We start from the raw sequence: 13,756 nt of genomic DNA on the forward strand, positions 1-13,756 counted from the left end.
CTTTCTCAACCTAGATGATAAAAATTTTAATCAGAGTAATGCAGGTGTTTTATTTTCACTAATGGTCATTGTTTTTCTAAATATGCCATACAAAGATGGGTCTAATTTTATAAATAATCTGCTTAATTAGAAAGCATTTCTCAATGATATCAGTTTCATTTAAAATATCTAAGAGGGAGTTCCTGCCGTGGTGTATTGGGTTAAAGATCTGGTGTTGTCTCTGAGGCAGCCTGGGGTTGATACCTGGCCCAGTGCAGTGGGTTTAGGATCTGGAATTGCTGCATATGTGGTGGCAGCTTTGGCTTGGATTTGATCCCTGGGAACTTACGTATCCTGCAGGTGTGGCCAAAAAAGAGAGAGAGAAAAAATCTAATAGCTAAAAGAGTCAAATTATTTATCTGATTTTGCTGTAAAGCAAGTGTGGGTGAGATGGTGGATCTGTTCTTCAAGTAAGTGGATCTGTTTTTAGTTGTAGTGAATGGATACTGAGGTATCAGATCAGAAGTTTGTTGATCTTAAAATGGTCTACAAAACTGCATAATAATATAGCTCCTGGCCCTCTTCAATCCTTCTCTCCATTCTTTTTTTCTCACCGTGATTTAACCATAATGCCTTGGGCTTCATATGACTCCACTTTTAGGGAGTACGTATTTTCATGCCGTAAAGTTCACTCATTTAAATAATACAACCCAGTTATTTCTGGTGTATTTACAGGGTTATGCAATTCTCACCATAGTCTTAGGTGATAGACTAATTTGGGGATATTTTCCTCATCCACCAAAGAAATCTCTAACCCATTACCAGTCATTCCCTATCTCCTTCCCATCTCCCTCCCCAGCCCTAGGCAGCCACTAATGTGCCTTATGCCTCCATAGATTTGCCTGTTCTGGACATTGCATATAAACAGGATCATACAGTATATTGTCTTTTGCAACTGACTACCCTCTTTTTTAATGCTCATGTTTTCCTGAACTCCTTAATGCCTTTTCTTTTCCTATTCCACTGCCCCCTTCCCGTTTCACTCTTTTTCAACCAAAGTATATCACTTTTCTAGGTGAGCCAATCCTAATTAATTCTAGATCCACCATTATGGGCTTTATTGCATCCTCTTAAGTTCTCTTTTATATACCCTTACCTGAGTTACTGTATAACTTTGCTCACACTAGGTTCTAGGTCCATGAAGGCAAGGAGTTTTCTATTTATAGTTGATTTTTCACTGTCTAGTCTAGGAAGAAATAAGTACTTGGATGGATATATTCAAGTGCTCAGCCTAGTATGAGAGGGAAGTTTTTAGAGAAGAGAGGGGAGAGAGTATTAATTGTGTGTATTAACTCTTACTGAAGCAACACTATTCATAGTTGAAAATGTAATTTAAAAAATTAGAAAATTAATGGTTAATTAGACTTTGTGTATGTGTATTCACATACACGTTGGACATAAGTATAAATTACACTCTCTCGGAAATACGAATGTGGAAAATTTATTGTTAAAGGAAAACTTGAGATGTCAGTACTGGGCTAATTTCTGGAGTCCATTTATGTTGTTGGCTAGATTATCTGGAATATTTGTCCTACCCAAAAGTAGAATGACCCAACTAAAATATTCTCTTTTTAAAAGAATTTGGAATCAAACATTTCAGTTTTCGAAGGACATTTGTAAGTTATGGGTCCTATTATCTACTTGGGACACAGTTTATTGCAGGAAGGTGTTGCTTCCTTTGCTTTGATAGATGGATTATTGAAACTGGCAAGTTCACCTGCTGTTGTTACTGGCCTCTGAGGTCCACCATTTTTTCTGTAATTTTCATGGTACCTAGATTGTTTGGAACGTTTGTTCTTTTCTGCCTTAATGTTTATTTGCTCATTTTTGGGTAATGCAAGTACCTGGGACAAAGATACATGACTGTGGATTGTGTGTATGGGTGTCTCAAATATAGGAGAAGTATATTTCTTCTTAAGATTTAAAGGGATATTTTAAGAGTAGTAGTTCAGACCTATTGATCTATAAGATGATATAGCACAGGACTATTTACCAAATCAGATCTCTGAAGCTTTAAACTTTATCTATTGTTGAGCTCTTCAGTGGGTACATAGTTTCATTTTTTTTGTAATGGAAACTGGTGAGAAAGTATGATGACTCTACAGATAATTTATTTTATAACTAACTTTTTCAACAGTGTATTTTGTCTGTGAAGCATGAATGTACACAAACTGGGGAGCTGTGCTGAATGCAGTCTCGGAGGGAATTAACTCAGAAAAGTCTTGAGTACCGTCTTAGTCTGTTATGTGTATATATTTACACTAGAGTGTTTTTTTTGAAGATTTTTGCAATTTTATTTCTAGTTAATTTCATAATCTGGGCATCCAGGGGTACCTTTTCCTATTTTGCCTTTTTTTAGAAGCAGATTGCTATATTTGTAATAGACCTATCACTTGGAGTTAGAATAGCTGTTTTGTTTCTGTTTTTTTTTTCCCCCTGCTGTACAGCATGGGGACCAAGTTACACCTACATGTATACATACTTTTTCCTCCCATTGTTGTGTTGTGATGTAAGTATCTAGACATAGTTCTCAATGCTACACAGCAGGATCTCGTAAATCCATTCCAAGAGCAATAGTTTGCAGAATAGCTGTTTTAATGTGGCTCCTTTTAATAGTTTATGATGTCCAATAAGTCACTTAACTTCTTAAAGTCTCAGTTTTCTCATCTGTGAGGTGAAAGTAATTTCATGCACTTCAAAGGATTGTTAAAATTAAGTGGGGTATTGGTAAGGTACCTGACTCTACTATGTTATGGAAAATACTGAACCCAGATTTTGAATAAATACTGAGTCCAGATTTCATTAATAAATAAATAAATAATTTTTAGAAAGCTCCATGAAAGAAGGGGCCTTGTTTATCTTATTCATTTTTGGGGACCCCAGTTCTTACCACAATACATGTTTATTAGTACACTGTTAATGCTTATCAAGCATATGATTAGTCAGTGACAATGTATTTGAACCAAAAATTCTGCTGTCTCTTCTTTCTTTTTCTGTTCTCAAGATTTTTGAAACTTTCTTTCAGTTAGCCTACTGTGTGCCATTAATATGAGAGAATACTTACAAAATAAAAAGGATGTACATAGCATAAACACATGTGAGAATTAATACTTTATAAAGCCATACACAGATAATTTATCAAAATATAAGTATTTGAAGTGTAGGGTTGAATTTCTCTCTTACTTTCACTTTAACTGGAACTCATGTTTCCACTGATGTTAGCGTATGTATTCCAATGCTTCTGCAGACTGGCGGTATGGTATAAAAAGGACCTTAGCCAGCTGTTACCGTTAGCTGACTTATGCTAGTCCTGTCCTGGTTTATTATTGGATCAAGTAAGTAACAGTAGGAGGTGACAAAGACCGTCTGAAAAGGCAGGGTTCGGAAGGAAGGTCTATCCCAAGAATTAGAGCTCTTTTCCAAGAGAAAGTATTCCCTACCTTTAAGTCTTCTTAGGCTTCTTACATTATAAGTTATGAATTGGCATGGCAGTGTGGGAATTACTCTACTCTGGCATGTGGGGATCCCAGCATGCTCTTCTGTGACCATTAGCAAGAGGATCAGCCATACTTCTTAGGCAGTGGCAATTGGAGCCAAGTCTTATTATAGTCCCACTGTGAGTGTAGGACTGTGTCATTCCAGTGGTCTTTATTTAACAGAGCCCAGTTAGCTTCTCTTATTGCAGAGGTTTGTGGGGAGAAATGCAAAGTGGACTTTGCTTTGTGAATTGGCCCAGTTGATCTGTCAGTACTCTTTCTCCATGGAGAGATGGACCTGTGACTTGCCTTATTTGAATGGCATTATTAAGTTCTCTAAAGTCCATTTTTGTGGGAAGAGTGGTAAGTATTAGAGGAAGGAAGAAAGGGACAAATATAAAAATTGATATTTTTATATGGATTTGATTCCATATAATTAGAATCAGTTGGGACAATGTTATTTTTTTCCTTATAGTCTTTATTAACTATAACATCATTACTCATGTAGTTATAAATATACACTAAAAATTAATTCCTATTTGAAGGTGTGTGGTATTCCCTGCAGAATTGGATTTGACAGAACTCTTATTACCTGATTATTTTATTTTTCATAGTTAAAGAGATTCTTGCAAAGCTCTTAGAAGGTACACTATCTCATTTCTACTTTAGTTAAACTGTAATATTTTAAGTTTATTTTCCCTTCAGATTATACAGTTTATTTTCCCCCCAGATTGTATAGCCTGTAAACAGACCATGTTCTAAAAGTTCATCAGTTGTTTTGGAACTTAGGACAACAGTTTCCCTCTGAAAGTTTGTAAATATGTAAAATAAAAATACTTAGGTTTCCTAGGCTGTTCTCCCAAAGCCCAAGCCATAATTAGTTCAGGTATCTACATACTACAGTGAAAAATAATACAGAATAATAATATTTTCTACATTATTTTATATTATTATTGAATAGTAAGTAAAACTAAAACCCCCTTAAAAATTAGCTTTGAAAAACTCTTCTGAATGTTAGTACTACTGGATTTGTAAAGGGATTAAATTTGAGGGAGATAGATGGAGTTTGTGAGAGGCTGGGAGATCTTTCTGTGTACTTTTAGGAGTTTGATAGGTTGAGGGCATTGGCTTCTCTGTTTCTGGCTTCACTTTCTCTTGATACTGGTGTAAGAACAGAATTAGTATCCTTTTGCTCACCAGCTGTGGTTAAGGTGGTTAGCTCTCTAGTGGAAACAAGTGATAGGGAAAAAAGGTGGTTAGGGAAAAAAGGTGGTTAGCTCTCTAGTGGAAACAAGTGATAGGGAAAAGAAAGAAAAAGTTTCTTCTGGTAACTAAGATTTGGGGGGTGGGGCAGCCACAGAAGGTGGAGTAACATAGGATAGCTGTCCTCTGAGGTGGATTTAATTGACATAAGAATAATGCATGTTTAAAGGAGTCAGGGGAGAGCTTAACAATGTGAATGATTCCTTTGAGGGGAGAGAGATGGTGATAATAAGTATGTTGGGGTAGACCTCCCTGAGTTGGTCCGTAACTGGTGCAGAGTATTTTTGGAAGCAGTTTAGAACTGGAAATGAGGAACAATGCATTTATATATGCACATATTTCAGAGTGGATTTTTCATGATGTGGGACAGCAGCTACCACCCAAATACTATATACATTTGGAATATTTAAAAAAAATAAATTACTATTATTAAGCAAATATGCTGATGTTTTAAAATTTATGGAAAGTAAAATATTGTAGCTCATCCACGTCAGCAGGAGATTCCTAAAACTGTGTAATGTAGAGAGATTGTGTTCATATTCTTTTTGGTTTCTTGATTAGAAAAATCATTCTCTGTCTTTTACATCTCCAGTAGGCTTCTTGTTTAGAATAAACCAGGCACCCTGCCCCCCCTCGGGGAAAAAACAAAAACAGAAAATGAAACACAAGAAGTGTTCCTTCAGTTCCTGCAGAAGTAACAGCTGTTGTTACCAGTGGATTATTACTTTGTTCAAGTGCTTAAATGTTTTCCTATCAGTTCAACAATTTGATTTTCCTCAGAAGAATTCTCTCGTTTTAGATGATTTGTCTCTCAGGTAACCTTATAACGCTGGCAAAATGAAGCAATTTTTTATTAAAAGTATTTTTGCAGTTTATATTAAAACATGTGAGGATGCTTATTTAAAATGTGCAGTTCTTTTGGCTGAGTTATTTTTATGGATTTACTTTGGAATAGGAATAAATAGCTTGGCTTGCTTCCGTTTTTATAGGCATCATAAAGTGTACTAAACTTGGAAATCGGATGGTCTGGGTTGTAGTTTTCAGTATTACTGTATAACCTTCAGCAGTTTTGCTTATCTTGTAAGTTTCAGTTTTACAGTTCACTATTGGTTTTATCTCCCTTATAAGACTGTTGCCTGGATAAAGTGAGGCAGTGGGTCTAAACATATTTGTAAACTCTAAAGTCCTCTATGGAAATGTTGGTGATGATGTGTGGTGATGAGGGTTGGTCCCAGGGAAAATTGTCAAATCACTGAATTTTGTCTTTGCATTTTCTTTTCAGTCTACTGAGTGACTCAATCCTTTTGAGAGATTACAGGGTCTTGTATCATTTTAGAGGAGGAGTTATTACTTCTTTTAGTGACTTTAAGACTTGTAGCAGTTTCCAAAGTGTAGTGGAATTCTCTAGGAATTTGTTCACTTATAATTGAGCCAATATTTTATAGCCTTTGCACATTGGTGTAAAATGGGTACAGTAATCATGTAATAAACATGTGATCCTTATCCTCATTGACTGGATATTCGTTGTTAAATTGTAGTTTAAAAAACATATAGGACCAGCCTAACATATAAGTCTTCTGGGAAAAAAACCAGATTCTATCCTTCTCCTCTCCCTTCCACTACTGTTTGAAACATAACAAAAATTTAGGTTAATAACCTCCATTTAAAATGTATACAGATTTGTATGCTGTGCTGTAGGAAAAGCAGTTTGAATTTAGGGGTGAAGATAACTTTGGTGCATAGTTAAGAGGAAAGCAAAACTGTGAATGAGCTTTTTCCGTTGTGGAGATTTGAATTTGTCAGAAGGTAATATTGAGGATCAAGGGGATTGTGTCAGGCCAAGAGAAATCCATTTAAAAAAATTGTGGAGTGCTGAAATCATATTATACTCACTAAGACTAGAGTAAATTGTCAAGTTTGTGAGAGCTATTTTTTGTCCTTCTGGTTTCATGGCTGCTCAAGATTGAAGTTGCCAGAAATGTGAGCCCTGGATCAGTGGGTCATTGTGTTTTTTGAAGTAATTATTTGTTTCTTTAATCTAAATGTTTACCATTTACTCTTTCCACTCATGTATTTGATAATATGGTAAATGTCCTCATTAAGAAAAAAGTTATTGTCTACTCTCTCCTTGCCTCAAATTGGGCAGCTTGTAAATCAGATAAGAATGTTTAAGATTTAAAGATTATAATGTTAATTCCTAAAAGGAAAAGAAAGCTCTTTTCACATATGTTGCAAGCCTTTTAGGCTTTCATGGGAAGTAAACCTGTTTCTAAAATACATCTTGATATTGTTTCAAGTGAGAGCTTAATACAAAGTAAAATATTTATTCATTTGGGGTTTGGTTTGATTTTTATTACAGTTCACTTGAGTTAGAAAAAAGGGGGCTGTGCTTGATTCCAGTTCATGGTTCATGAGTGAAATAATGTTTAAGTTCAGGCTGTTGAAAGTTAGCACGGTTAATTTGGGGTTTTGGTTGGTTTAAAGTAAAGTTTGGGTTTCAAGAGAAGATTAAAAAATTGAGTCAGTTAAAATTGATTCAAAAGGGAGTTCCCGTCGTGGCGCAGTGGTTAACGAATCCGACTAGGAACCATGAGGTGGCGGGTTCGGTCCCTGCCCTTGCTCAGTGGGTTAACAATCCGGCGTTGCCATGAGCTGTGGTGTAGGTTGCAGACGCGGCTCAGATCCCGCGTTGCTGTGGCTCTGGCGTAGGCCGGTGGCTATAGCTCCGATTCAACCCCTAGCCTGGGAACCTCCATATGCCGTGGGAGCAGCCCAAGAAATAGCAACAACAAAAAAGACAAAAGACAAAAAAAAAAAATTGATTCAAAAGGAGTATAAATATTTTGAAGTAAGATTTTTGGTATCTGGTAGATGCTTGCATCAGAACCTTCTGTGAAATATTTGAAACATAGGAGTTCCTGTCGTGGCTCAGTGGTTAACAGATCCGACTAGGAACCATGAGGTTGTGGGTTCGATCCCTGGCCTTGCTCAGTGGGTTAAGAATATGGTGTTACCGTGAGCTGTGAGGTAGGTCGCAGACGCAGCTCGGATCCCGCGTTGCTATGGCTGTTAGGCCGGTGGCTACAGCTCCGATCAGACCCCTAGCCTGGGAACCTCCATATGCCGCAGGAGCGGCCCAGGAAACGGCAAAAAGACAACACTTTTTTTTGAAATATTTGGTTTTGCTGAAAAGAGAAAGTTGATATTAGGACGTTGACTCCTCTGTGTTATTTTCATGGCATGGTCTTAAGCAAAGTAGTGTAGTAGGGTACAGATTTTACAGTAAGTCAATAGGTCTGAATCTTGTGGGTACACTTTATTGAAGGGGTTACTTTGGGCAAATTACCAATAAACCTTGCAGACATCTTAGTTTCTCCCATTTGGTAAATGATTATCATGAGTACATCACAAAGTTATAGGAATTAAATTGTGTTATGGTTCTTTCTCAAAGTATGGTAGTTGGAACTGCATTCAAAAACATTTGGGGTTACTTATTAAAAATGCAGTTTCCTGAGCCCTATTGCAGATCTCATGAACCTTTTTAGGGGTGAAATTCTAGAATCTTCACTTGTAGTAAGCTCTCTCAAGTGGCTCTTTAAGTCGACTGTCAGTGGTACATGCAAACTCTAATATGGTACTCAAGGAATATACTTATGTATGTATTGATGTAACTTGAACTTCAGACCTCAGAGATGTCCCGAGTTGTTATCCATTGCTACATATTGATGCTCTCAAAAAACCAGAATTATTTGGAAAAGGGTTATGAAGCAAAGTAATTCTCCTACCTTTAAATAAATACACTTGTGGCAAATTGAGTTATTTGTTTTGGCTGGTTGTTGCAATTTTTTGGGTAACCCCTCCATTCTGTCTTACTATTTGTAAGGCTTCTATATACCTTATCCCTGGGGATTTGTATCTGATCAATGGCAAGCAAAAGAAGTAAAAGCACTGCTTAATGTTTAGCAGGAAGTAGTTAGTTCCCAAATCCTAACAATTCTGCTTGAGTGATTTTTATATAAATTCAAGAGCAAATATTTGCTGAGCACCTACCTTGTGCTGAACCCTGGGCTAATAATAATAAGCCCTAGGGAAATGTAAGTAATTTAGATAATGTCTATCTTTTCTAAGAGCTCTAATCAGGTGAGGGGCTCAGCCTCTTAATAATTACAGAACATCATGATAAGAATTGTACTAGGGCATGTACCAGTTGGTGAAAGAGCATAGCAGAACAGAATAATAATTTTTTTTTCTATTGCCACTGCCAATAATTCAGAGTTCAGAGAAACTGTAATTTATTGAGCACTCACTATATGCCAGGCACTTTAAAAACAAAACAGAACACAACTGCTTAACCTATGTTATTTAATCATCACAACAACACTATAACATAGCAGCTATATACATTTTATAGATATTAAGTGGTAGAATATGTAATTCTAACCTTGGCCTGACTTTAGAGCCCATATTAACACCATTGTGCCTCTCTCTAAGGACAAAAATTTGACTTTTTTTTTTTTAAGGAGGAATTTTATAGTTCTTCAGAATTGATGCCCGTTAATCCCATTGACATGGTATCTTCCTGTGATTGAAAGTGTGGTATTATTGTACAGTCAAGGACTTTTGAGTCTTTTCTGTCTCATTTTTATCCTTTGTCATCCTATGTTTTCCTTTCATTTCCAGAAGTGATGTACAGGAAAACATCTCCAAAAGCCAGCTCATATATGACATCTGTCCATTTTGTTTTCCCTGACTCTCCTTTTGTTTACTCTTCTTATCCCCAAAGGAAATTTAGTAATTGTTGTGTTTTGTTTTTCCTGTTATTTAGATAGATTCATGTGGAGATGAATCATGTATAAGGAAAAAGGCCCTGCTAGAAAAATTTTTATCACAGCAAATTTGACATAGAAATTGGCCTAAAATTTTTACACTGTTGACCATTAGGGTTGAATTCACTTGATTCAGCTGCTTAGTTGTCATTCCTCTTCTCTCTTCGTAGTTTTGCTTCAAGGTATGTGAGCGGTTGTACTCTGGCTAAAGCTTCTGCATCATAGAGTGGAACCCCAGTTTCATGACAATAAGTTTATTTTAGAATTTGTCTGATTTACTGTGGACTTCAGTTCCTTTTATTTCTTTTGCTTATTAATTTCTATGTTGTTTTCATGTTTCTAAGTTGTTGGGCTTATTTTGGGGAGAACATCTTGCTTTATTAGAAGTTCCTCCATTTACTTAAGATTAAGAGTTGTTTGAACTTTAATTTAAAAACCCGGAGAGTTTGCGTCATGACTCAGTGGACACGAATCTGACTAGTATCCATGAGGACGCAGGATAAATCCCTGGCCTTGCTCAGCATTGCCTGAGCTGTGGTGTAGGCCGGCAGCTGCTATTCCAATTCAACCCCTAGCCTAGGAACCTCCATATGCCATGGTCCTAGAAAGACAAAAAACAATAAAAGAACCTGGAAAGTTGGTATGGTCATTGTTTCCTTTTCAGACTATCTTAACCATATCTGGAAATAAGGTTCCTTTGGTTCTTTTGAGTACTTTATATAGTGCTATTTTTCAAAAGAGTGTTTGTCATATTGTTGAACATCCATAAAAAAACAGCTATTATTTCTCTTTGTAAGAAACAAGAGGCAGAGCTAATGTTCCTACTAATCCTACAGTTAGGTTAAAAAACTTCATTCAGGACAGTGTTATTCTTAAGGTAAAGGAAAGTTTTATAGAGACAGTCATTGCTGACCTAGTTCTGTTTATTCTAGTAGTATGATTTATGACCATCTCTAAAAGCCTCCTAGTTAAAAAATGTCCCAGTTGTTGCTTTTTCTCAGCTCTGAATATTAACAACAGAATTAGATTGTCAGGGAGTTCCCTTCTGGCTCAGTGGGTTAAGGATCTGGTGTTGCCACTGCAGCATTTGGGTCGCTGCTGTGATGCGGTTTGATCCCTGGCCTGAGAACTTCCATACGTCGTGGGTGAAGCCGAAAAAAAAAATAAATAAATAAAATAAAATAAAATCAGATTGTCGTGTCAGATACCTCCTAAATATTTTCATATGGCTGAAGTGGCTTTTTAAGTTTTGGATGCACTGTCCACAATTTGGATGTGATTCCTATTACCCTGTAACATTTGTTCATCTCAGAGTGAATTGTTCTGTGGAGTGACCTCAGAAAACTTAAAAAAGTGAATCTGCAAGGTGTTGCTTACAGGTATGAACCTGTGTTTGAGAGATTGAGAACTAGGCTGCACATATCATTTTGAGATATGCCTAAGGCTTTTGTAAAATTGTATTCTATATTTAACAGCTTACAATGGAAAGTGGTTCTTCTGCTGTTGCATAACATCTAAGGAGTCTTTTGTGGTTTGTATATTTAGGATTTATCCATTGTGGTAAAGAGTAGGGAATTTAATTCTTTGTTCTAGCTATAATAGGAAATTCATACCACCTGAGTGATAATACTGCTGTTAATTGTAATAGTGGATCCCAGGAGTCCTCTGGCAAGAGAAAGGACCTGGAACTGAGCTGTTCCCTATGCTTTGCTATTATTGCTCCTGACAGTGGCATTTTTTAGAGATGAATTTTGTTGTGCATTTTGGGGAGTTTAATATTGGGCAAAGTGGTAACCTTTTTTTTTTTTTTTTTAAATGAGGAACATTTGTTGTGAATTCTGGCTTTTCATGAGGATTTTAGTTTCTTGGTAGCAGTGTTTAAAATGCTACTCTGTTAAGATCCAGAGTTATCCAGTGTCTAGGTAGCAAAAGTTAAGTTGTTTGAACATCACAGAATTAATTATTTCACATTTTTGTTTTTCATGTGCTTTTTGCTTTGGAATAAGTTTCACAATCTAGTATTGCCAAAATATTTTTGGAAATAGCTCTTTAGCTATTAATAAATGAATAATTGAGAACTGAAAAAGAAAACTGCCAAAGATTACTCATTTGTTCTCCTTTATTACTCTGGAGCTATTCTTTTTTTTGTTTGTTTGTTTTGTTTTGTCCTTTTTAGGGCCACACCTGCAGCATATGGAGGTTCCCAGGCTAGGGGTCTAATTGGAACTGTTGCTGCCAGTCTATGCCAGAGCCACAGCAATGTGGGATCCTACCTGTGTCTGCAGCCTACACCACAGCTCATGGCAACGCCAGATCCTTAACCCACTGAGTGAGGCCAGGGATTGAACCCGCAACCTCATGGTTCCTAGTCAGATTCGTTTCTGCTGCGCCATGATGGGAACTCCTGGAGCTATTCTTTTTACATTATATCTTCAGAAACATTATCTGTTTCTTTGGGGGTGGGGTAATGGTATATGAAGTTGTTCCTTGAGCTGCAGTGGGGTGTAAAATACAGCAGAGGCAGCATGAGGCGAGTGAAGAGTTTTTGCTACTTAAAGCTTTATTATATTGGACAGTTTAGTCTCTCTTATTTTTCTTATTTACATAGTAAACATAATAAATATGTCCCATTTATTTTAAGTATTAGAGTAGATGAAACAAGGAATCGGAAAGTTCTTTGTACAGTGAAATTTTATACAGCTGGTTTTTTATTGCTGAGTCAGCAGATTGCAGGGCCAAATGGTGACACGCTTTTCCTTGGCACACTAGCTGCTCACTGTCCCATGCACTATTAATGCTTATGTCAACTCACCCCCAGTGTTATCATTCTTTACAGCTATGCTATTTCAGATCTCTGATGGAAAGTCTGAAGAGCTTGATGATTTTTGAATCAAAATTCCAGCATGCTTGAGGCAGAAATCCTGAGAACCATTGTTCCTTATATACCCAGAATTTTCTACTAGTAAAGAGTATAGTCTTAGCAGTTTTTCTAACTGCTTGAAAGAGAATGAACGTTTGAATTTCTGTTAAGATAGTAAGTAGGGTTTTGTTATTGTTTTTACTAGATCTGCAAGAGAGTGAAAAGATTGGTCTTTGCCCATATCCCATCACAGTTTAAAATTGAGGCCTCAAGAGTCTCTCTCAGCTATAGCATCTGCAGGACCTGTTTATTTTTCTACTCTACTTTTAATACTTTTGTGGAATTACCTTGTTTATACCTTATTTATGTTGGGATAGACATTCACAGGCTTAATGGTTAAAGTTGAAGAGACACTAAATCCCAGGTTTTTGATGTATATCTTTCATAGCTGTTTCTAAGCTGTAAAAAGTATTTTTTTTTCCTGAAATATGAAGGTTTTTTAGAAATACAGTCTGAGGAAGCAATTGGGGAAAATCATTACACATGCTTATATTGCTAAAATTCTCTTATGGGAGCAAGTACAAAGCTGTAGCTACTGTTTTCTTTATCGAAATATGGTTATACAGTAGAAGAGCACAATTTTTTATACCCCAGATGGTTTTTCTTTTCAACTAAAATTATGGAGTGCAACAGTTGTTCTTACTGTCTGTTACTATAATTTAAAAATGATGGTGCTTTATTTTGTGAATTAGACCTGTGAGATTTTGCAAGCAACTTGTTCAGTGGAATTGGAATTATTAATTCATAGTTCTTGAAATATATGTGTGTGTGTGTATATATATATATGTATATACACACAAACACGTGTGTTTGATATGGTTTTGACTTGGATGATCTAGGGAAGAGTCAAACTGTTTGAAATCACTTTTGCTTTTTATTTTCTTTGACAAATATATTCAATACTTTAGATTTTAATCTTTCTGGAATCTAATCTTTTTAGAGTTTAAATTAAAAATACTGATTCTGTCTTTAGGAGTGCTATAATACAAGTAAAGATAAGTTTATTTTACAAATTAAGAAGAAAACATAGTAAGATTTATACTCAAAAGTTGTAGTTAATGTCACAAATGAAAGTTACATGAAATATTTTTGGGGGAGTGAGGCATGATAATTTAAAACTCAGATTAGATTAGCCTGGGTTTTTGGCAGATATGTTTAAGATTTATTTTACTACGTAGTGAGATGTGAAGGGAACATTTGAAAGCTTTGGGAACGGCTTTATACGTGAAAGC

The 13,756-nt window shown here is 36.1% G+C and overlaps 1 protein-coding gene across 5 annotated transcripts in view; it reads left to right on the forward strand.

Moving 5' to 3' along the window:
* The window catches only part of GSK3B (glycogen synthase kinase 3 beta), a 234,089-nt gene that overhangs the window by 64,617 nt on the left and 155,716 nt on the right, over positions 1-13,756 (forward strand). The window contains exon 1 of one of the 5 annotated variants that reach the window (XM_021068186.1): positions 313-5,593. Coding sequence (XP_020923845.1) covers positions 5,578-5,593 — 16 coding nt within the window. The 5' untranslated portion in view covers positions 313-5,577. 5 annotated transcript variants of the gene reach the window in all.

This window comes from Sus scrofa, chromosome 13 (genome assembly GCF_000003025.6).
Source record: "Sus scrofa isolate TJ Tabasco breed Duroc chromosome 13, Sscrofa11.1, whole genome shotgun sequence".
NCBI classification, from domain to species: Eukaryota; Metazoa; Chordata; class Mammalia; order Artiodactyla; family Suidae; genus Sus; species Sus scrofa.